At 33.0% G+C, this 22,366-nt stretch overlaps 5 protein-coding genes and 2 pseudogenes across 8 annotated transcripts; 3 read left to right on the forward strand and 4 right to left on the reverse strand.

Annotated features, from left to right (window-relative positions):
* Positions 1-414: 414 nt before the first annotated feature.
* LOC114074493 lies at positions 415-1,782 on the forward strand (annotated as a pseudogene).
* A 460-nt stretch (positions 1,783-2,242) lies between these two features.
* LOC114074295 lies at positions 2,243-3,038 on the reverse strand. Its single transcript, XM_027912153.1, has 2 exons — positions 2,471-3,038; positions 2,243-2,344 (listed from the first exon to the last, which is right to left on the reverse strand). The coding sequence occupies exons 1-2, from the start codon at positions 3,032-3,034 to the stop codon at positions 2,243-2,245; spliced, it is 666 nt and encodes a 221-aa protein (XP_027767954.1). The 5' UTR covers positions 3,035-3,038.
* Positions 3,039-3,823: 785 nt separating this feature from the next.
* Positions 3,824-7,635, reverse strand: LOC107001986. The gene is made up of 4 exons (XM_027912154.1): positions 7,578-7,635; positions 4,449-4,506; positions 4,042-4,370; positions 3,824-3,954 (listed from the first exon to the last, which is right to left on the reverse strand). The coding sequence occupies exons 1-4, from the start codon at positions 7,633-7,635 to the stop codon at positions 3,824-3,826; spliced, it is 576 nt and encodes a 191-aa protein (XP_027767955.1).
* Positions 7,636-7,714: 79 nt separating this feature from the next.
* LOC107032457 (NAC domain-containing protein 22-like) lies at positions 7,715-9,104 on the forward strand. Its single transcript, XM_015234058.2, has 3 exons — positions 7,715-7,976; positions 8,056-8,324; positions 8,400-9,104. The coding sequence occupies exons 1-3, from the start codon at positions 7,829-7,831 to the stop codon at positions 8,814-8,816; spliced, it is 834 nt and encodes a 277-aa protein (XP_015089544.1). The 5' UTR covers positions 7,715-7,828; the 3' UTR covers positions 8,817-9,104.
* Positions 9,105-12,479: 3,375 nt separating this feature from the next.
* LOC107002337 (hippocampus abundant transcript-like protein 1) lies at positions 12,480-19,967 on the forward strand. 3 transcript variants are annotated; one of them, XR_003574797.1, is made up of 16 exons: positions 12,495-12,903; positions 12,999-13,110; positions 13,186-13,298; positions 13,384-13,506; positions 13,610-13,809; positions 14,804-14,879; positions 14,994-15,080; positions 15,368-15,448; positions 15,537-15,569; positions 15,688-15,741; positions 15,833-15,874; positions 15,983-16,061; positions 16,369-16,439; positions 16,662-16,762; positions 19,448-19,525; positions 19,696-19,967. XR_003574797.1 is itself a non-coding variant. In XM_027912321.1 (15 exons), exons 2-15 carry the CDS (start codon positions 12,733-12,735, stop codon positions 16,752-16,754), a joined length of 1,335 nt encoding a protein of 444 aa, XP_027768122.1. In that variant the 5' UTR covers positions 12,480-12,600; positions 12,720-12,732; the 3' UTR covers positions 16,755-17,057. The 3 variants fall into 3 exon arrangements, 2 of the variants coding, with proteins under 2 accessions (XP_027768122.1, XP_027768123.1); XM_027912321.1 differs by lacking the exons at positions 19,448-19,525; positions 19,696-19,967 and having other exon boundaries at positions 12,480-12,600; positions 12,720-12,903; positions 16,662-17,057; XM_027912322.1 differs by having other exon boundaries at positions 19,448-19,967.
* Positions 17,198-18,491, reverse strand: LOC107002342 (annotated as a pseudogene). The gene is made up of 3 exons (XR_003574799.1): positions 18,045-18,491; positions 17,801-17,954; positions 17,198-17,723 (listed from the first exon to the last, which is right to left on the reverse strand). The product of XR_003574799.1 is annotated as an endochitinase 4-like (transcript).
* Positions 19,968-20,330: 363 nt separating the features above from the next.
* LOC107002339 (endochitinase 4) lies at positions 20,331-21,789 on the reverse strand. Its single transcript, XM_015200320.2, has 3 exons — positions 21,195-21,789; positions 20,977-21,130; positions 20,331-20,890 (listed from the first exon to the last, which is right to left on the reverse strand). Exons 1-3 carry the CDS (start codon positions 21,634-21,636, stop codon positions 20,497-20,499), a joined length of 990 nt encoding a protein of 329 aa, XP_015055806.1. The 5' UTR covers positions 21,637-21,789; the 3' UTR covers positions 20,331-20,496.
* Positions 21,790-22,366: the final 577 nt, after the last annotated feature.

The raw sequence follows: 22,366 nt of genomic DNA on the forward strand, positions 1-22,366 counted from the left end.
CTGCGCTTGCACGTAAATGGACGCGACGTAGAAATCATCAAAATGAGGCACGAACTGTAATCGGTGTGATTAGGGATGTACTAGATAATCTAACTGATGAACAGGTATTTAATATTATTAGTATCTTAAACTATTCATATTTTATTTTATTTTAAATAAAAATATCTTTGGTAGATCTTTAAATGAGGCACTTATGTTTCACTATCCAAGAAAATTATGTGAATAAAATGACATATACATAGATTCTTGTTAGGTCCTTAAAAGTAAAATATGTTATGACACAATGGTACAAAAAAATTATTTTGTAAGATTGTTCATTTTCACGTACATATTTTTTTTTCTTCCAATGTTGTTTTTATAATTATCTTACTTAATTATTTTTTATAGTTTATTTTGGCAACCTTATTCGGAAGATGTTATTAATGGATTGCCTGAGTGGTGTCGGTGAGGACAACGTGTCTGGATGGCACAGGTGCCACTGATTTATGGAATTTATCGTGAGTGGCACATGGTTGATCGTATTGTGAGACAGTTCGGTTATTTACAACATATTCCTGGATCGAGTACCCAATTTTCCGAATATCATTTTAAGCGTGATAAACGATCCAAAATAAAACAAGAAGATATAGATGCATTTAACTACACACAATATTTATGGGAACAACGTCAAAATCGTATATTTCGACCTCCATTTGTAAGTGATCAAATAGATTATTTTCGTTGGTACATGAGGCATACCCGCATGGTCATTGGTAATCCACAACATGTTGTACAAAAAGGGTATCAACACATGGCAGGAAGACATGAGGCATTAGTATGTATATTATGTAAATTTTAAATTATTATGTCAATCTTTAATAATTTTTTTGTTATTAATATTTGTTTATTAATTATAGGCTAGGGGTCATGAAATGCAGTATCGTCGAGCTCGGATGATTGAAAATGATGAAAATCAATCTAATGAAATGAGACAATTGCAGAGGAAGTCGCTCGTATTTCAATGGAGTCAATGAATGCGGCCTTCCAGGGAACGCGATTGAGCTTTGATCCTGATTACAATTTTCCCACTCAATACGATGAACCACCACCAGTACAAGTATCTCGCGATCACGACAAACAACACCGAGAGAGGGTGCACGTCGAGGTAGAAGGACCGCTGGTGAAACAGTTGATTTTTCTGCAGGGCCCTCTATCACTAATGTGGCGACTCCCGAGCCTTATTATCCCACGTTTGATTTTTCTACAGGGCCCTCTAACACTAATGTTAATTTTTCTAGTCAGCAAACAGTTGGTTTTGTAACTCCACAGGTTTCAATATCTGGTTTTGCGCAAATTAGTGGATCTCAATATGGTATTCAACATGGTATGCGTGAATTTCCTATACATAATTCTCCATTTGGTGGAAGATTGAATTTTTCGAATGTAAGTATAATAATTTTCATACAATTTGTTTAACTTTTTATAATTTTTTTAATTTTATTGCATGTTTATTTGATTATATTATATTATATTATATTATAGGTAACTGTGTCCGATGATTCAAGATTTAATGCTGCGGCTTCACAAAATTTAGTTCTTAATAGACAAAATCCACCTCGGAGAACATCTAGGCTACACAAATCAACTAGATGTGGAACAGGCAGTCACTATCAAAATGAGGAAGATTTTAAAAATGAAGATGTAGAAGATTCGAATTCAGAAGAATAATTTTTATGCACCTTTATTCTAAAAGGCTGAAGATTCGAATTTTGAAATATGTAAATTTTATTGTTTCGTGCAAGTTTGAACAAAGTAATGAGATTCTTCCTTCTTTCTTTTTTTATGTTTGAACAAGTTTGCAGGATTTAATTTTTTTTATGTCATAGGTCAAATCAATACTTTTTATGTTAGGTCAAATCAATACTTTTTATATTAGGTCAAATCATTATTTTTTAATAGAGTTCAAATCAATAACATAATAATAATATAAAGATATTATACGTACAATATTTAAAATGCACAAGACAAATTAAATTCATGTCAACAAATAAATATAAAAGATATATCATAATATTAATAACAAGATAATAAAAATACATTAACCTTAAAAACATAGACAAAATATTTAAAATCGAGTATGACATCGTGCCTTTGTGTGACCTGTCTCCTTACAAACACTACAGCTGCTCTTCATCTATGACGATCTTTACGATTGTTTTCTTTTTTTTGGCATCTTCTGCGTTCTGGCTTTCGTAAACAATTCTTATTTCTCTTTTCTCTTCGGTTGTTGCTTCAATCTAGTCATGCGAGCCGGAGCTATATCCATTTCATTCTTAAGTCGGCTTCTTACTTGCGTACCACTTGTCTGCAAATATTAAATATTTGCAATTAAATTAAAAGGAGCTAGTGGCCAATACATTTCATCACCCACTGGGTTAAATGTCTCACTGTATGTTCGTTTGTAATATTTTGCACTGTAGAATTTACTTACATAAGATTTTGGCTCGATTCCGCGAAGTCCACAAAATTTGAAGGCATGCGAACAAGGCATATGATAGTTTCTCCATTTTCCACAAGAACATTTCTTACCTTTTGCAGTAACCTTGTGGACATTTCCACCTTTACCATCATGAGCAAAAGTAAGAATTTCAAAAACTCCATCACCTGTGTTGTAAGTCATCATATATGTGTGCCCTTGAGCTCTTTGATAATAATCATTAAAAATTTTATCTATCGCTAGAGGCAATGGCATATTACTTTGAAGTAATGCAATTGCAAGATTGTTTCTTTCGACAAAACGATCAACGAGAGCTTTGAACGTCATTCGAACCATGGCAGTCACAGGAAGCCCCCGAGCTTTTTTCAATAAACCATTATATGACTCAGACACATTTGTCGTCATGGCACCCCATCTACGACCACCATCCTTATACATTGTCCATTTTTCCAAAGGAAATTCATTTAACCATTCATATGCTGCAGGAGACAATGTTTTGATTTGTTGCATCCGTTGCACAAACTTTTTCTCCTGATGCTCAGTAGCAGCCAACCACATTAGTTTTTCGAGTTCACTATTTACAAATTTTTTATTAAAATTAGCTTTTAAGTGTCGAGCACAAAATCTATGATATGTGTTGGGTGGACTCAACCAATTATAAAATTGAACGCACTGCAAGATTCCTTGATGACGGTCAGAAATAAGACCAATTCCTTGTCGTTCACAAACTACATGTGTCCATAATAACTTGAGAAATCATGACCAAGACTCAAAACTCTCACGTGCAACTAAAGCATATGCAAGTGGAAAAATATTTCCATTCGCATCAATTCCAACCGCAATTAACAATTTGATATCATACAAACCATAAAGATGTGTGCCGTCGATAGAAATGACCGGCCTACAATTTTTGAAACCTGCTCTGTTTAAAAGCCCAAAAAAGAAATTTAAAAATTTGCTCACCTTGCATTGTTGTAGAATGATGCTCCCACTCAATAATAGTGCCTGGATTGAATAACTGTAGTGTAGCCATGTATCGAGGTAATGCCTTAAATGAACTTTCAAAATCACCATAAACCATTCGAAATGCTTTTCTTCGACCTTTTTGTGCTTTTCTGTAACCAGGAGTATAGTGATGCTTTCCTTTGATAATTTCACGGATCATCTTAATATTTATGTCCGAATTTTGCATAACATATGATATTAATGAAGTGGCAATCATGTTATCATTCAAATTGAGATGATCCCCCTTATAGTTATCTGTAAGACAAGTACGCGGTTCAGTCATTTTTCCTGTCTTCCTCATACCGCTTGAAATCTCTCTAAACCGAATCATCCAATCACACCCTAACTCATGACGTTTGCAAATAACTTTCCAACTTTTTCTCTTGGATTGATCACAAAGAAATTCTTTTTAATAGCAAGACTATATGCTCTTACTGCAGATTTCATTTGCATCTTATTCATAAATAACATACCTAGTTGCATATACAAATTAAATTAATCAACATGAAATAAATAAATAAATAAACAACTACAAAATATTTAGTTTTCAACAATCGAACCTGACTGGATATGTTTAGGATTGTTTGAATTCCAAAGTGCCTTTCGAATGGAACCATCATCTCTCGTGTAGATAAAATCTTCTGCATTTTCTTCAGTGTGATCTAAGTATGGAATCGCTGTAGAATGATAATTAATACTTTGATCTTCAACGGATGCATTAGGTGCATTATCCACATTATCATCATCGTCGTCATACATATCATCACTGTCTGTTAATTCATGCTCGGAAGGTTCATCATTGTGCAACTCACCAACTCGTTCATCACCCATAACATTATTATTTACAATTTGTGTACAATAATTCACTGCATTTTGAATTTGATCATACCTATAAAAATAATAATATAAATATATTACATATAAGAAAAATAATTTTTAAGAAATAAGAAAACATTACTTTATTTACCTATTAGTTGAATCCGATGAGAAAAAATTCAAATGACTACAATTTTGGCTAGACTCTCCTATAATACCACACTTCACTTAGAAATAATGATCTTTTGAAGTAATGATCATGAGTGTATATATATATAACAGTTTATGAAATCGCTACGTGAAAAGCGATATTTAAAAATACTAAAAAAATGAAATTGCTATCTAGGCAGCGATTTTAAATTTTTTTTTTAATTAAAAAACGCTGCCTAGGCAGCGATTTTTAATTTTCTTTAATTTTTTTTTAAATAAGGAAAATCGCTACCAAGGAAGCGATTTTTGAAAATATATTTTTTTTAAAAAAAAATGTTTAATCGCTGCCTTGGCAGCGATTTTTTTTCTTTAAAAATTTTTAAAAAAAATGTAAATTTTTTAATAAAATCGCTGCCAAGGCAGCGATTTAACATTTTTAATTTTTTTTTATAAAATCGCTGAGCGATTAACATATTTAAATTTTTTTTTTTTTAAAAATATGTAAATCGCTACTGAGGCAGTGATTTAAAGAATTTTTTTTTTATTTGAAATTGCAGCGATTTCACTATTTTTATAAACAAAAATTTTTTTTTTATAAAAATATGTAAATCACTGCTGAGGCAGCGATTTCAAATTTTTTTTTAAATCGCTGCCACAGCATACATATTTTTTTTAATTTTTTTTTATAAATCGCTGCCTCAGCAGTGATGTACCTTATTTTTTTAAAAAAAAATTAAAATCGCTGCCTTGGCAACGATTTCTAAGAAAAAAAATTTGAAATCGCTGCCTTAAAAAAATTAACTTTTGCAAAATCGCTGCAGAGGCAGCGATTTTGCTTTTTCTGGTGGGGAAAGTCGCTGTTGATGAAGCGATTTTACCGTTTTGGTTAATATAAAATTTTATATACCGTTTTGGAATTTTTGTTAATATTTTATACCCTTTAGGTTTCGGACTCTGGAGATGTACATGGACGATTTGGTTCGATTTTTTAAATCAAAATCAAATGACCAAACCAATTTATATCCACTTGATGTGTTTAGTTTTTCTAATTTTTTTCATCCCATGAATACGATTTCAATATTATTTTCTTGAGTTTGAAAAAGGTTTTAATAAATCAATATACGTTTACTAGAAATTGACACATATATGTACTATATTTACGCACTATAGTTGTTTTGTTAGTCTAACGATAACTTTTCGGTGATGTACTCGCTCAAACTTAGCCTAACTTTTAATAATTAACCTCAAAAATCAACATAAAATCACTACAAAAAAGGTGTGAATTATATGAAGATTTCCCTGGAGATTAGTACTTAACCTAACTTTTAAGGGATAATGCCCAAGTACCCCCTCAACCTATGCCCGAAATCTCAGAGACACACTTATACTATACTAAGGTCCTATTACCCCCCTGAACTTATTTTATTAATAATTTATTACCCCTTTTCGACCCACGTGGCACTATCTTGTGGGCCCAACGATGGTTGACTTTTTTTTTCAAACTAGTGCCACGTAGGCTAAAAAGGGGTTGAAAATTACTTATAAAATAAGTTCAGGGGGGTAATAGGACTTTAGTATAGTATAAGTGTGTCTCTGGGATTTCGGGCATAGGTTGAGGGGGTACTTGTGCATTATCCCAACTTTTAATAATTAACCTAAAAACTCAACATAAAATCACTACAAAAAAGGTGTGAATTATATGAAGATTAGTATGAAAATCCACAGGAAAGTTATTTTCCTGCAAATTTTCATATCAACCTCAGAAAAATCCCCACGTAATTCAAACATTTCTTGTAGTCTAAAAAAAATATACTTCGTTTAATTTAAAAATTTTCCCTTAATACAACATCTCAAATTTGAAGAAAATAAGTTTTAACGGAATAATGTTAGAGACCTTCCTTTAGGTTTCATTCTCTAACACTCACCTCCCTATAGTTTTAGGATACTATACCACCTGACTACCTCCCTTATTTTATTTTTTTTATGATCATTTTTTAAACCTACTAAAATAAATATAAATTAATAATGATTTGTTATAAAATCAAGATTATAAGAAGAAGACAAGAGAAGTAGATGTATGAGAAGACTTTCTTCTTATTCAAGTATATGTAAGTTTCATATATATATCTCATACAATAGTGAATGAACAACACTATTTATAGAGTGAGAAATCACTCCAAAAGTCATCATATTAAGTATCATAATAAATAGATACATTCTTATCCAAAAAGGTTCATGAAACCTAGTAAATATGAATGGTTGTTCATGTACTAACTTTATGGACTGTCCACTCATTCAATGAATTTATAACATGATTCAATAAATTTGCCCTTTTTTATATTAATTTCTTCAAATTAAATATACTTTGAAATATGAACATAAAAGGAATCAATTAAATGACACGTTTCAATAACATTTGATATATATAAAAATGGATGCAATATATAGTTCTATTGAACATCCAATGAGAGAATCACAAAAAAATCGCCACATATGTTTTTACGAAAATCCTATGTAAAGTTTTACAAAATTATATATGTATTTGTGGATTTGATTTGAATTTACCTTGCTTAGTGCAAAATTAATTCAAAACAATGCTTTTATAGATTTGATTTTTCAATTTGATGTGATTTTTCAATTTAATTTGTCCCCAAGTTAGTAGTATGACCGATTCAAACTAAAGAAGTATAGTGTGACAGTTGATTGAAAATCTTGACCCCGACGGTCGCTAATGAAGGATCAAAGATTCTTATTTTCATACATTAGTAACAGCGTTACGGAGTAACGATAAGATTCAAATCGTAAAAATAATCATTGATATTTGTATTAGGATAAACAATCTATATTATACATTCATATTCACAGAGAATAATTTTTTTTCGAACCTTATTTAAATACGAGATCATTTATACACTGGACGACTCATGGTAGAAACACAACCATCCGTAGGATAATTATTATCTTTTTGGTTTCATATCTGGTGTCCAGAGCCCACACTGGAGCTCTAATTAAATTTGGATCGCACACTGCGAGGCCCATTCGGATGTAATGTTCCCAACATGATTTTTTTCATACTCAAAACTCAAAAATAAAATCTCTAGTTAAGTGTGAAACACTCAGCACCACAAACCATTGATAAATATGTCAGTGTTGTGAATATGCCCCACAAGCATGACAACACTGCCCATAAACGCGTCATTCCAAGTCTAGGAGAAAGACTCAAGAAGACTTGTAAAACTTTAACTCACAAGTCTTTCTAATAACAAAACTGAGTACCATTCTTTTATGTTATAAATATATCCCTTCGTATTATATGCTATCAACAGTATTGACATAAACAAAATATTTAACAACAACGAAAGTTGATCGATACAAGGAATAATGGAAGATCTACCAGGGTTCCGATTTCACCCAACGGAAGAAGAACTTGTTGAATTTTACCTCAAAAATAAAATCCTTGGCAGAAAATCGCGATGTGATGTAATTGGTCTACTGAACATTTATCGTCATGATCCTTGGGACCTGCCAGGTATATGTCGATAGCATTTACATGTAATTTTTCGTTGTAGTGAATGTAATATAACTCTGCTTTGATGTGACTTGAGCAGGGCTTGCGACCATTGGAGAAAGAGAATGGTATTTTTTTGTGGCAAGAGATAGAAAACATGGAAATGGAGGTAGGCCTAATAGGACTACAGAAAAGGGATTTTGGAAGGCTACTGGTTCTGATAAAAAGATCATTGGTTTATCAAATCCTAAAAATATAATTGGTCTTAAGAAGACTTTGGTTTTTTATACTGGAAGAGCACCTCGTGGCTCTAAGACAGATTGGGTCATGAATGAATTTCGATTACCAGATACCGTCTCATGGCCTAAGGTATTTTCCATACTTTGTTATATGGTGTACTCTTTTTAAAAAGACATGTATACAGAATAGGTTTGTAAAATGCAGGACATAGTGTTGTGCAAAATATACAGAAAAGCGACATCTTTGAAGGTGTTAGAACAGAGGGCTGCAATTGAAGAAGAAATGAAGCACGTACACAGCTCTCCTTGTTCGACAACCCTGCAGCCAATGGACGCCATGTCATTTTGTAACGAACATCATGAACTGACGGATAAGAGCCCCGATTTGTTTACGTCAATCAGCAAGGATGAAGTAGATGATGATAGGTTATCAGTTACTGAGAACAAAGAGAAGAGTAATTGCTTTAGGCCAAAATTATTAAATGGACAAGATAGCCTGGCTGAACTGCAAGTACCAAAATTCAGCATGGACTTTAGTCAGGACCCTGTCTGGATGCAATTGCGTAGCCCTTGGCTTGATAATTTTATATTGACACCTTCCGCGTTTGTGCATAACTTTTAGGACTCGTTAAACCATCAATCTCAATTTCTTTGGATATTTTTCAACAATAATAGAAGTGTTATGCTCACTGCTACAACCTAACCAGCTGACCTGGGGTGTTTGTTCATATAGTATCCTTAATGGTTCCATAAGTAGTATATATAGCTGATAAATTGTGTATTGACTAATGCTGTTTATGTTTATATTGGACATAAGTCTGGATGGGTAACAGAAACATGGAGCATTAATGTAAATTTTCAAATGGTAAATTCTTATTTGAATAAAAAAACTAACTATAAGTGGCATAAATTAGTATTTTTGCCCAAGTGCTATTGCAAAGAAATAGGAAGAGGAAAAAGTGTACGGATATTTAAATGATGCGGAGCCATCATTTCAATTTTATAAGTTTTTGAATTTTAAAGGAAAAATGCATAAGTATCTTTCGAGTCTAAGTTTGAAATTTTAGACACACAGTTATACTATATAATTGTCCTTTTATCTCTAAACTTATTTTATAAATAATAATCTACATTTTTCGGCCTATGTGGCACTATCAATCAAATAACTTGAAAAAATTATCAGCACGCTTTGAACCCAGAAGATAGTGTCCACTTTCGCCAACTCAATCATCTTAAAGACACATAAGCATGATGAATTTAATAAATTGTGTTTTATTGAGTTTAAGAATCTAGATAACAAAGAAGTAAGTAAAAGGGTTCATAATACAAACTGATATAAGTATAAGAGTCCATTGACTCATTTTTACTAAACTAAATTATAGAATAGTTATTTTATTCTTCAAATTGTCTATTTGTACTTTTTTCCCCAACTTTAAATATATATATATATTCATGAGCCAAGTGGACGGGTGAACCAAAATATTCCTTGGGACAACGTGGGCTCCCTACGAGTGGATGATACATTAGCACCAGAAATACAGTAAAAAAACAAGGGAAAAAGAGTCTGATATACCCCTCAACTTTGTTATTTAGAGCTGATATATCCCTTGTTATGAAAGTGGCTCATATATACCCTTACTTGTAAATAAATGACTTACATATACCCTTTTCCTCTAACGGAAATGAAAAAATAATAATTTTAATCTAAATTTTTATTATTTTTTTCCAAAAAATATAATCCCATATGAGTAAATTTAATCCTCGTCAAACATATTTTTTTGACTTTTTTTTGTTTCAATGACTAATTTATAATTATTATTTTGATAATTAAATTTATTTATGTTTCATTAATATACTTGTAAAACTTATTGTAGATGACCAAATTCTTTGAATACGGAATTAAATTACAATATACACAAAAAAATAGTTTAATTTTTTTCTTTAAACTAAGGAATGAAAAAAAAAATAAGCATAAGAAACTCAAATAGTTATAATAAAAGAAGTCAAAAAATAATTTATGTATGAAAAAAAATTAAAATATACCTTGAACTTTGATAGAAGAATAATATATACCCCTAAATAATTTTTAATAAAAAATTAGAAGTAATAAATATAAATTTTAAACTAATTTATTAACTTCCGTTAAATGAAGGGTATATGTGAGCCATTTTGTAATGGCAGGGGTATATGTGAGCCGTTTGTATAACGGTAAGGGCATATATGAGCCACTTTTATAACGAGGGGTATATCAGCTCCAAATGACAAAGTTGAGGGATATATCAGACCCTTTCCCTAAAAACAATAAAAAATTGTCTGCTACTATATAGAAGTATGAGAATATATGTAGCAAGAAAACAATTATTAAACGACATAATACATAAATGTATTTCTTAATTTGACCTCATTTCATATTTATATCCTATAATTTTGGGTATAAACGTAGACACTTTCACTTGTATAAACATGAACAAGTAGACACATGAGTTCTACGTGAGACAACACATATAGAATCTCGCTGTGTCATTTTTGACAATCTGTTAAAATTATATTATGCGTGTAACACACTTGCAAATAATATAATTTTATAACTAATTAGAGAAAGACACGTGATATTCAAGTACAAAACAATACTTTAAAAATACATTATAAAGAAAATTTTATTTTCAGCCAAAAATAATAAATAAAAGCATTTAGTTTCTAAAACCCCACCAAACGATCCTACCCCTTCTTCCTCATTCTTCCAATTTTTTTCCTGCGCCTCCTTCTTTTGCTTTTTTTCTTTTTGGGATTTTTATTAAATTCAGATTTCCATTTTTTTTCTTGTAGATTCAATTTGTATGTTATCAATTTCATGCTTTTAATTGTGTATATAATATTACAATGCCTCCAAAAGAAATAAAACTATAAAAGGAGCACAAATACGAATGATTTCATATTCCTTTGACGGGCTTTGAATTTGGACAGATCTGGAGGGCCTTCTTGCATAGACTTGGGCTTGCTTTGATGATGGGCAGGCCTTTTCTTCGCATAGGCCATCCCTATAGTACTGGGGCTAACGCGCTAGGTCGAGTGGTCGCCGAAGCTTGCTTGTTAGTATAAAACTAACGAAACCTCATACCAACCAATATCAAGACTACTCGGACATACTTAGCTTTTCCTCCTAAGATAAGAGCTTTCCACCAAGCTTGTCACTTTTATAAACCTCCAACAAGTCATCGCCAGCAATCAGCTCTTATCCCTTGGTGTCAAAGGGCGAGGTCCTTTCTTGTCTTGCCCAAAAACTTTCTTTATTCTCATTGGAGAAAGACTCTCCCGCGGCAAGGTTTTACACATAGGGCCCTTACCTAAGAAAAGACCTAGAGGAAGAAAAGGAAGCCTCATAGACTGAAGCCTCTGTTCAGTTCTTGCTCCGGTTGGTTTACGAATCAAAGGAGACTAACAAACTATAACAAAAGCAAGTGCGCCAGTCGGATTGACTAAATCAATGCAACAATCAAGAAGGCGATCGAGAAGACATGAGTTCCCTTATTTGTACGTTGTAGTCCCTCTCGTTTAGAATGGACTTAATGGGTGTGATAGATGTGCAATGGTGTGTAGCACTGAACTTGAAAGATTGCAATAAAAATTGTAATTGTTAAATCTAAAGAACAAGAATGAGAAGATGATGATGGTTGTGGTGATTTTCGAAATTGAAAAAATTAAAAAATTAATTTGATTGCACTAATAGCGATGGTGAATGGTTGGTGGAGAGAATGAGGAAGTTTGACTTTTTATATATTATTTTTTGACCTGAAAAAGAGCTCCTTCATGCGCTGATTTTGGGTGCATTACACTTATCATGCTAGTTGAGGAATCTAAATGACGCAATGAGATTCTAGTTAAGGTGTCTAACATAAACATTAGCTAATTGAGAGGTCTAAATGAAATTTTGTGCTAAATTTAAGGGACTATTAATGAATTTGACCTAGAAATATTTTGTGCACCTAACATATTCAAATCCTGAGTTCGCCTTGACTTTGTTGCCTTGTTGGGGGTGTTCTTTTCATCATTGCAGTACTATTAAAAAAAAAAAGAGAAGACAAGTCCTACACTTTTTATCATTTGTAGAACGAAGAATTATTCTATTCATGCTTCTCAGGACATAATTTTCTATTTTCAAAATCATGTTCAAACAAAATTCAGAAATAATATAAAATAATTAGACGTTTTGTATGCATGTGCTACTCTAATAGGAACATACTGGCACTTGCCATTTTTATCACGTGAGTGCTAATTTAAAATTTATATGTTTTATATTTTAATATTTTAAATTGCTAAATTGTATGACAGTAATCCCTTACATTTAATAGATTCGTAAGACAAATACAACAGAGTTTCACTCAAAACTATTTAGTTCAGCGGAATTAGTAAGCACACTCACTCTTCGTCCCTGCGGCCAGTCTGATTTTTGAAACAGAAACTACTATCTGCTTTCTTTGGAAATCATTGATTGATTTTTGATACCATTGTATTTGATTTTTCAAAGGAAAACAGGAACAATGAAGATGGATAAATTGAGCGACTTGAAGCACCTGTTTGTTACTGTATTTCTAGCAAATTTTGCGTTGAATGTGATTCCTCCTGCCATAACTGATATTACAGTTGGTGCACTCTGCCCTTCTCAAGACGAATGTTCACTTGCCATTTATCTCTCTGGTTTTCAGCAAGCTGTGTGTAATCCAGATCTAACTTGTGATTTGTGAATCATTTTGACAAACAGTAGATATGCATTATCTGATTACCAGTTCACTTCTGCTGATTTCAGATCTTAGGGCTGGGATCAATGATGATGTTGCCATTGCTTGGACATCTATCTGATATATACGGAAGAAAAGCTTTGCTCACAGTTCCGGTAGCTGCCTCCATTATTCCGTCAGGTAAAAAATTGTTTTCCGGTCACTTCATCGAAGAACGCCCCAAATCGCACCTTAAGTAACAAAAAAGTTTTGCAGTAATACTGGCAATCGGCAGATCAACAAACTATTTCTATGCGTATTACGCCGTAAAGACCTTCACTGGTATGGTCAGTGACAATGGAATTGAGTGCCTCTCCATTGCTTATGCGGTAACCATTAAAAGCCTAATTCAAATTTATCACAATACGATTTCCTTTTCTTTTTTTTTGGTTTTTCTAATGCATACTTTTCTAGGCAGCTAATATATCAGAAGAAAAACGTGTTTCTGCAATTGGATTTGTTGCCGGCATAGGCTCTGCTGCATCTCTCTTGGGTACCATGGCTGCTCGTTTCCTCTCCACTGCACAGATCTTTCTGGTTCCTTTTTTCTCTCTAAATTTTTAGTTCCTGCAATAACTTTCATTTTTACTTGTTACTATTCGGTTTGCTTAGTTGTGTTCGTTTTCATTGTGTATCAAAGGTAGCTGCCATTTCTTCAATGATTGCAACAATTTACATGAGAATATTTGTGAAGGAGACGACCGGCCGGAGTGACAGTGAAACTCTAAATCAACCTATATTGATCGATAATGTTGCAGAATGTTCTCAATCAAAAAGTGTGTCACAGAGCTTTAAGGAAGTGTTACCACTCAAGGATATTTTCTGCTTGCTAAGGAGTAGGTGAGATTTCAATTTCTCATATAAGATTGTTAATTTGACAATAACGATTGATTACTATTTTCTATTTTCTTATGGGACCAGTATGTCCGTTGAAATTATGTGAAAAAGTACCCGTCCATAACATCAAATTTTACACTAAAATATTGTTTATATTATTTTAATGTAAAGTGTAAACCAACTCCTATTTACCATCCAAATTCTAAAATGAATATTCTCATTATATTTTTTTTTGTAATATTATCGTATTAATTTTTATTTCATTTATATTAACTTATTTCTTAGAACAAATCCCTTTTTTTCACCAATTCACCTTATAATTTCATATTCTTTTCCCATGTAATCCATTTAATATGAAATTATTTTAAATTACAACTTTTTGAATAATATAAATTGCTAGTAAATATTATACATAATAATGAATAATACAAATAAAAATGAAACGAAGAAATACAATTCAGTAAACATTACATATTGTAAAGTTTGTTTTAATTTCTACATAAATATTCAACGTTCAATGTTAGTATATTGCTTTCATAAATGTTTTATTAATACCTTACGAAATTTAAAAAAATGAACATCTTTGTCCTTATATTTGTATTTTATTTTCTTTTGTGAAGGTTGAAATTGTAATTTTATACACTTATAATCTATAGTAAAATTAACTAGAATTTAATATAAAAATCATATATACAAAAATTAATAAACTTTAAGAGTTAAAATGTATTATAAAGATATTACATATAAAATAACTTAAGGATTTTATTAAAAAACATACATTTTATATGAATAAATATTTAAAAAATGAGATAGTGTTGATGATAGTAGTATCATACCAAATCTATTCACATTTCACACATTAAAATAGTGTAGGGTTAAAGCTAAAAAAAACACTAAATTTTCCATCAAAATTAAGCTGTTTGATTTTTAAAATTCAAACTATATAACTGAATTAGAACATAGAATGTAAAAATTTCAATCATATCGTCCTTTTCAGCGTGACGCTCTCGCTAGCAACAGTGGTTGCTTTTTTGAATGGTCTAGGAGAAGGTGGACAACAAACTCCGTATTTGGTACACAATTCTATAGCTCCCTTTTAACTTTTATGTGTCAATTCCAAGTATTAAGATGATTACCTCATAGCTTCTGAAGTTTTTTTTGTTCCACAATGTGCATATATCTTGTAGTACTTTTTAAAGGCTCGACTTCGGTTCAACAAAGACAACTTTGCTGTTTTAATGCTTATTGGCTACACTGGAGCAGCATTTGGCCAGGTTTTTTTTCAAGTCTAACTTCCCTTTACAGAGTATAGCTGGATTAAGTGGGCACATTCTCACTCTGTTACATCTCAGCTCATAATTATTATCTAGTCTGTTTTTACTCTGGTATTTGTCAAACATGGTTTCGAAACAACTTTTCTATCTCACATAAGATAGTAATAACCTCTACGTATGCACTCCTCCTTTCTCTTACCTCAGTACTTGTGAAATCACACTAGATATATATGTTGTTGTTGTTTAGTACTGCTCCAAGTGTTACCTCTTGTCAAATTCTGGTGCAGTTATTCTTGATGCCTCGATTGGCTCCTATTACAGGAGAGGAGGCAATTCTCTCCTTATCCTGCATCGCTGGATTTATAAGTGTATGTGCTTCTTCAAACTTCTCTATTTTTCTTTTTTTTAGTGTGCACTTGTAGTAACTTTACTCAGTTAGTTCTTCTTAATCTACAGATGCTAATTGTTAGCATTGCATGGGCAGTCTGGGTAAGTTTTAATCTTTCAAACAGCTGAACAAATTGTCTGTTTTTTCAATAGTATATTTCAAATTTCAAAATATTAGATGTTTTTATTTCCCAAATACATTTCATGTTCGCCGTTTCAGGTTCCTTATGTTGCTAATTTGTTGCCTATCATTGCCTTCCTTACAAGACCTGCTGTGAGTTTTCTTTGTTATATATTTCAAGGAAGATAAAACACTTTTTAGTTGTGTTGAATAATTGATCTGATAAAGTGTTCATAAAATGTAGTTACAAAGCATTGTTTCAAAACAAGTTGGACCAAATGAACAGGTGAACAATTCAATTGGATGCTGCTGATCTTCAATTTTACCTTAATTTTAACTTACTTATGTGTTGGATTAGTATTTCTGTCACATTAATTTTCTGTTAATGTAATAGGGAATTGCTCAAGGGTGCATTGCAGGCATAAGCTCATTTGGCAATATTCTTTCTCCATTAATATATACTCCTCTTACAGGTAAGTTAAACCTTCAAATATTTTTCATGGTCAAAGTTTTGTGTGGCTCGGCAAAAAAAAATTACACGATATATATAAGGTATTTAAAAAAATTCTGTATATATATAGAGAGAGATTTTAAACATCATGAACATACGATTAGATGTTTGCTTAGTGGTTAACGCCTGATGGGATTCAAAATTTAGCTTGAGGTTCCAAATTCAAATCTCAAACACTACATATTTTATTTTTCGAACCCCCTAGTGAAAATCCTGGATGTGTAGGATCTGAATGTCAAATTAAATGTATTTTATTTCCTTGTATGCAGATCTATTTTTATCTGAGAAGGCTCCATTCAATTATCCTGGATTCAACTTGTTCTGTGTCGGCCTTGCTTGGGTAAGCACTATACAAAAAGATTTTTGATAGGTAGACAAATGAAGAAATACCTTATTTCTATCAATGCCAAAATGGAAATTAATTAACAATATTTCACATTGCTGAAATAGATTCTTAGCACTCAAGCATTACTTGTAAATAATACCCAAATTCCGTGACTTCTTATGATTCACAAGCAATTGCACCACCTTAACAGTGATTTTCCATGTATATCTTTTGCAGTTGATAGCTTTAATCCCTAGTATGATGATACAGTTTGGTCCCAGAAATTCAGAACTCAAAATCGGAGACGGTGGCTCTAGCTTGGATGCCTAATTTTTGAGGTTCAAAGTTCTTCTTTTTTCCAACTAATCTAAAAATATGTATCATCTAAAAATGTTTTCATTCACTTAAATCTCATAAAACTTAGAAGAGAAGTTCTGAGATTAATGAGTAATACGTGCAATTAAAGCTGTAGGAGGTTTGTTAAAGACAAAACATGTCATAGTGCATTTTTCTTTCGATACGAATTTGGGTTAGTCAGGCCTTGGGCATGTTTGTTTTGGTATTCAACCATATTGCCCGATTTGTATGTGATGAACTTCATCAATGATAGAAAATCTTGATTATTTGTAATTATAAGCCGAGTGGGTAGGTGAACCCATAATAACTTAAATCCTTTCTAAATAATGAGATGGCTCGATTACCTAGTCAGTATTTATCTGGTTTTGAATTGAACCAACTACCAGTCACAAGTCACAGCTGTAGAAGTAGAACTATTCATGTCGTGGACAAAGTCTTTATTTATTAAAATGAAAAACGGTTACAACACAATTACATAAGTAAGTTTATTCATAGCTGGGTCGTCCTGCATTGTTGCAAGAGACTACAACAAACAGATGATGAAGTTGTTACATAGAATCAACTAAGAGTCCATTACCAAAAGACCTCTGGTTGTCGCAATCAAGATTGTAGCCTGGACTAACTCCGAGAATTTTGCAATACCTCCTGTAGAACCCAATTCTATTCTGAACCCTGCTGTCACTGCCACGACCACATTCTAGGCCACCATTGATGATGTTTGTAATGACACCGAATCCAGGGAGGCGATTGGCTGCTCTGTCAGCACCAGATGGTTGCCATCTTCCGGTGATGACGTTGTGACAAGAAGGCTTTGGTGATTGAGGGGTCATCCAGAACCAGATAGCTGATTTGAATGAAATGACTGGATCTGTGGCTACTAAATCAGGATTGTTTAAAAGGTCCAATCCGATGGCTCTTCCACATGGCCCATAGTTGTAGTTGCTATTAATGTCAAAACACACGTAATTAGACCCAACAAAATTCATAGCCATGACTTTGCTAGAATTATGGTAACTTACTATGAAATTTGGATTGGGCCTCGTCCAAAATATTTCCTTCCACGAGCACAAGGTCATTGACCACTTGGTGTACAGTAGTAGCCCGGGTTACCTTGTTCGCTAAGGAAACAGTAACCCCATGCGTATGGTCCATCTGGTGCTGAAGGCCATCCACCTATCAATTGGTACATATCAATTATTTTAGATTCATAATTATGAAAATTATAATTCTTCAATCTTAAATGTTGAATTCAAATGGATGTACCAGTAGTTTCATGGGAGGTTTGGGCAAAGAAAGCAGCAATTTCCCTTTTTTGGGTAGTGGTATAACCAGTAGTACCAAAGCCACGAAAAGACCTGGCAGCATTAATGAATGCATTATAACTATATAAATTATTCTTTCCTTGACAAGCATTATCATTGCGATGCTTAAGCATCTGATCAAACATGGAATGTGAGATAACGGCGCCTATGTCTCCAACAAGAGGAGCAAGGCTAGGTGTAGGTAGTTTTGGAGGACACTGGCTCTGGCAATTGCCAGGAGCACAATGGGCATCAGTGTAACCACACCACCCAAATTCGATGCAACACAGTCCCGCGGCACAACGCGCAACTCCTGCCTGCTTACCACATTGTTCAGCCGAGACAGTTAACAATAAGAGAGAAAAAAGTAAACAACAAGCAGAAAGCCTCATTTAATGGAAGTAGTAAAAAGTGATGGGAAGTAGAAGGTATTTATAGGTAAAGAGGGTGACAAAGCAGATGTTGACTAAACAAGACTCAATTCTTAATTTCTCATTAATACTATCTGTTTTATTGGGGCCACCTCTCCTAAGAGGCGGCTATTATGAAAATATCCTGTCGGTTTACTTTTCCTTGTTATATTTGAATTTGATATCTCTATCACGAAATAGTTTATTTCTATTTAATTGGTGTTTACTGGTAGCATAAATAGGGAAAATAACATGAAGAATTTTTTTTATTTTAAAAGTGAAAATCTATTTTAAAAATACACACAAAAAAAAAGTCATGGCTAAAGAAACTTCCAGCAAACATGTAAGGGACATAGAACAAACGTTGGCCAGTTAAAGGTATATGAACATGACTGGGGTATCAAATCACTCAACATAATGTAAAAATATAAGAAAATGAAAAGAGGTGTTGAGAGCTTTTCTCCAAAGTCTGATCAGTTTTAAAGGTAACAGTATTTTACATCTATGATGGGAAGAAAACAAATTGGTTATGAAGTAGTATTATCAAACCATAAGTAGATGCAAAGTAAGCTAAACCAATAGATGAGCTACTGTTGTATCATTCAAATATCATACCAAATAATAGTCTAATATATATTGACAAATGGTGTTGTTGATCAGAAACCATATCTTGTTGATAATTATCATGTAGTCTGTTTTTACTCTGGTATTTGTCAAACATGGTTTCAAGTACATTTTTTCTTGTGCTGAGGGTCTATCGAAAACAATCTCTCTATCTCACACAAGATTGTGATAGCCAGTACATACACACCCCTCTTTTCCCTTACCTCAGTACTTGTAAATCACACTAGATATATACATTGATATTGTTTAGTATTGTTCCAAGTGATACCTCTAGTCAAATTTTGGTGCAGTTATTGATCTTGATGTCTCGATTGCCTCCTATATATTACAGGCAATTCTCTTCTTATCCTGCATCATTGGATCTATTCTACTACAGATGTTAATTGTTAGCATTGCATCGGCAGTATGGGTAAGTTTAATCTTTCAAAATGTTGAACACATTGTCTGTTTTTTCATTAGTACTATACTAAAACGTAATTGGTAAAAAAAAATCTCCTACTAGCTGTTTACATATGTCCTCTGTATTTTACCATAGATATGGTGAAAATGCACATTGATTAACTATATTTCACATTGCAGAAATAGTTTCTCTAGGACGTCTAGTATGACTCGAGCATTACTTGTAAACTCATCAATAAATAATACCCAAATTCTGTGTCTTCCTTATGATTCACAAGCAATTGCACCACCTTAACAGTGATTTTCCATGTATATCTTTTGCATTTGATAGCTGTAATCCCTAGTATGATGAAACAGTTTGGTCCCAAAAATTCAACACTCAAAATCAGAGACGGTGGTTGTACCTCGGATGACTAATTTTTGAGGTTCAAAGTTCTTTTTTCTTTCATTCACTTAAATCTCGTAAAAATTAGAAGAGAAGTTGTCTCATCAAATGATTGAGATTAACGTGTAATACGTGCAATTAAAAGCTGTAGGAGGTTTTTTAAGGTCAAACATGTTGCAATCCATTTTTCCTTCAAAACCTGTTGAATTATTCAGGCATGTTTGTTTGGTACTCAACCAAATTACACTATTTGTATGTGATGAACTCCGTCAATCATAGCAAATATTGATTATTTGTAATTAAAAGTCAAGTGGGCAGGTGAATCCTTAATAACATAAATCGTTTTTCAAAATAATGAGATGGCTTGATTGACTAGTCAGTATTTATCTGGTTTCGAATTGAACCAGCTACCTGTCACAACTCACAACTGTAGAAGTAGAACTATCCACTATCATGGACTAAGTCTTTGTTTATTAAAATGAAAAACGATTATAAGTCGTAGTCCCATCAAATTACAATACAATACATGAGTAAATTTATTCATATCTAGGCCTTGCATTGTAACAAGAGAATACAACAAACAGATGATGAAGTCATTACATAGTATCGACTAAGAGTCCGTTTCCAAAAGATCTTTGGTTGCCACAATCAAGATTGTCACCAGGACTAACTCCAAGAATTCCACAATACCTCCTGTAGAACCCAATTCGATCCTGAACCCTGCTGTCACTGCCATGACCACATTCTAGGCCACCATTGATGATGTTCGTAATGACACCGAATCCAGGGAGGCGATTGGCTGCTCTGTCAGCACCAGATGGTTGCCATCTTCCGGTGATGACATCGTGGCAAGAAGGCTTTGGTGATTGAGGAGTCATCCAGAACCAGATAGCTGACTTGAATGAGATAACTGGATCTGTGGCTACTAAATCAGGATTGTTTAAAAGGTCCACTCCAATGGCTCTTCCACATGGCCCATAGTTGTAGTTGCTGTTTTTAAATGTTAACATACACATAATTAGATACTACAAGTTTATCAAATTTTATTCTAACACAAATAGATTTATTTAGCTTACTGTGAAATTTGAATTGGGCCTCGTCCGAAATATTTCCTTCCAGGAGCACAAGGCCATTGACTACTTGGTGTACAATAATCGCCTGGGCTACCTTGTTCTCTAAGGAAACAGTAACCCCATGCGTATGGTCCATCTGGTGCTGAAGGCCATCCTCCTATATATCAATTATATTAGATCTCAATTAAAAATTTGAATCCATCAAATTCAAATCGACGTACCAGTAGTTTCATGGGAGGTTTGGGCAAAGAAAGCAGCAATTTCCCTTTTTCGTGCAGTGGTATCACCCGTAGTGCCAAAGCCACGAAAAGACCTTGCAGCATTGATAAAGGCATTGTAACTATAGAAATTATTCTTTCCTTGACAAGAATTTTCGTTACGATGCTTAAGCATCTGATCAAACATGGAATTTGAGATGACGCTGCTTATGTCTCCACCAGAAGGACCAGGGCCAGGGGTAGGCGGTTTCGGAGAAGGACCAGACGGACACTGGCTTTGACACTTGCCAGGACCACAATAGTCATTAGTATTACCACACCACCCAAAATTGCTACAACAGAGTCCCGCGGCACAACGCGCACCTCCTGCCTGTCTACCACATTGTTCAGCCGAGACAGTTAACAACAAGAGAGAAAAAAGTAAAGAATAAACAGAAAGCCTCATTTTAATGGAAATAGTAAGAAGTGATGGGAAGAAAATGGTGAATTAGAAGGTATTTATAGGTAAAAGAGGATGTTGACTAAACAAGACATCATTCTCAATTTCTCATTGTTCTCTGTTTAATCCGGATCATCAAGTATACTATACCGGCGGCTATTAGCTTCTTATTTTATTTTATTATATCTATTCATGTTTCATTTCTTTTTCTAGAGTATGTTATTAAAGGGTAAGCCCGAAAGGAAATTAAAAAATAGTGGCGGCTCTTAACTTTCCAGACTTTTCAAATGCTTTTCTTTTAATTAATAATAAATTTTACGCGGCATGAGCACATCTAATCGACAAAAATAATAATAAACACAAATAGAGGGTGAAACAAAAAAGAAGGATTTTAAGTAGCTTGTCTATAAAAGAGTCAACAACGATATCATATGTTTTAAAGTTAATCCAATATTAGGCACTTTTTCACTCGCAACACATTATAAATTAAGATTATTACGTAAGTTAAGTTAATTTAATTAATTTTAAAATTACATTAAATTCATTTAAAAAATTACATTAAAAATATCATAAGTTAAAATTAATTTTATGTAAATATAATAAAAAATATATTTTTAAAATATTAATCATAATTCACGTTATTTGATTCACAAACATGGAACAGATACTATTATATGTTTATGACTTTGCTCAGATGCTTAAATAATTGGTTTGATCAATTCTCCCCCCCCCCCTC

This window comes from Solanum pennellii, chromosome 10 (assembly GCF_001406875.1).
Source record: "Solanum pennellii chromosome 10, SPENNV200".
NCBI classification, from domain to species: domain Eukaryota; kingdom Viridiplantae; phylum Streptophyta; class Magnoliopsida; order Solanales; family Solanaceae; genus Solanum; species Solanum pennellii.

Coding starts and splice junctions, on each gene's coding strand:
- LOC114074295 (XM_027912153.1), bottom strand. CDS start 3,034: ATGTGGTTGGCTGCTACTGAGCATCAGGAGAAAAAGTTTGTGCAACGG. Junction 2,345..2,470: donor GAATCGAGCCAAAATCTTAT/GTAAGTAAATTC, acceptor TAATATTTGCAG/ACAAGTGGTACGCAAGTAAG.
- LOC107001986 (XM_027912154.1), bottom strand. CDS start 7,635: ATGGGCAGTGTTGTCATGCTTGTGGGGCATATTCACAACACTGACATA. Junction 4,371..4,448: donor TCATCGGATTCAACTAATAG/GTAAATAAAGTA, acceptor TTATTTTTATAG/GTATGATCAAATTCAAAATG. Junction 3,955..4,041: donor TCCTAAACATATCCAGTCAG/GTTCGATTGTTG, acceptor ATATGCAACTAG/GTATGTTATTTATGAATAAG.
- LOC107032457 (XM_015234058.2), top strand. CDS start 7,829: ATGGAAGATCTACCAGGGTTCCGATTTCACCCAACGGAAGAAGAACTT. Junction 7,977..8,055: donor TGATCCTTGGGACCTGCCAG/GTATATGTCGAT, acceptor TGACTTGAGCAG/GGCTTGCGACCATTGGAGAA. Junction 8,325..8,399: donor ATACCGTCTCATGGCCTAAG/GTATTTTCCATA, acceptor TGTAAAATGCAG/GACATAGTGTTGTGCAAAAT.
- LOC107002337 (XM_027912321.1), top strand. CDS start 12,733: ATGAAGATGGATAAATTGAGCGACTTGAAGCACCTGTTTGTTACTGTA. Junction 12,904..12,998: donor TCTCTGGTTTTCAGCAAGCT/GTGTGTAATCCA, acceptor TGCTGATTTCAG/ATCTTAGGGCTGGGATCAAT. Junction 15,742..15,832: donor CCTTCCTTACAAGACCTGCT/GTGAGTTTTCTT, acceptor CATAAAATGTAG/TTACAAAGCATTGTTTCAAA.
- LOC107002339 (XM_015200320.2), bottom strand. CDS start 21,636: ATGAGGCTTTCTGTTTATTCTTTACTTTTTTCTCTCTTGTTGTTAACT. Junction 21,131..21,194: donor AACCTCCCATGAAACTACTG/GTACGTCGATTT, acceptor ATTGATATATAG/GAGGATGGCCTTCAGCACCA. Junction 20,891..20,976: donor GGCCCAATTCAAATTTCACA/GTAAGCTAAATA, acceptor ATTTAAAAACAG/CAACTACAACTATGGGCCAT.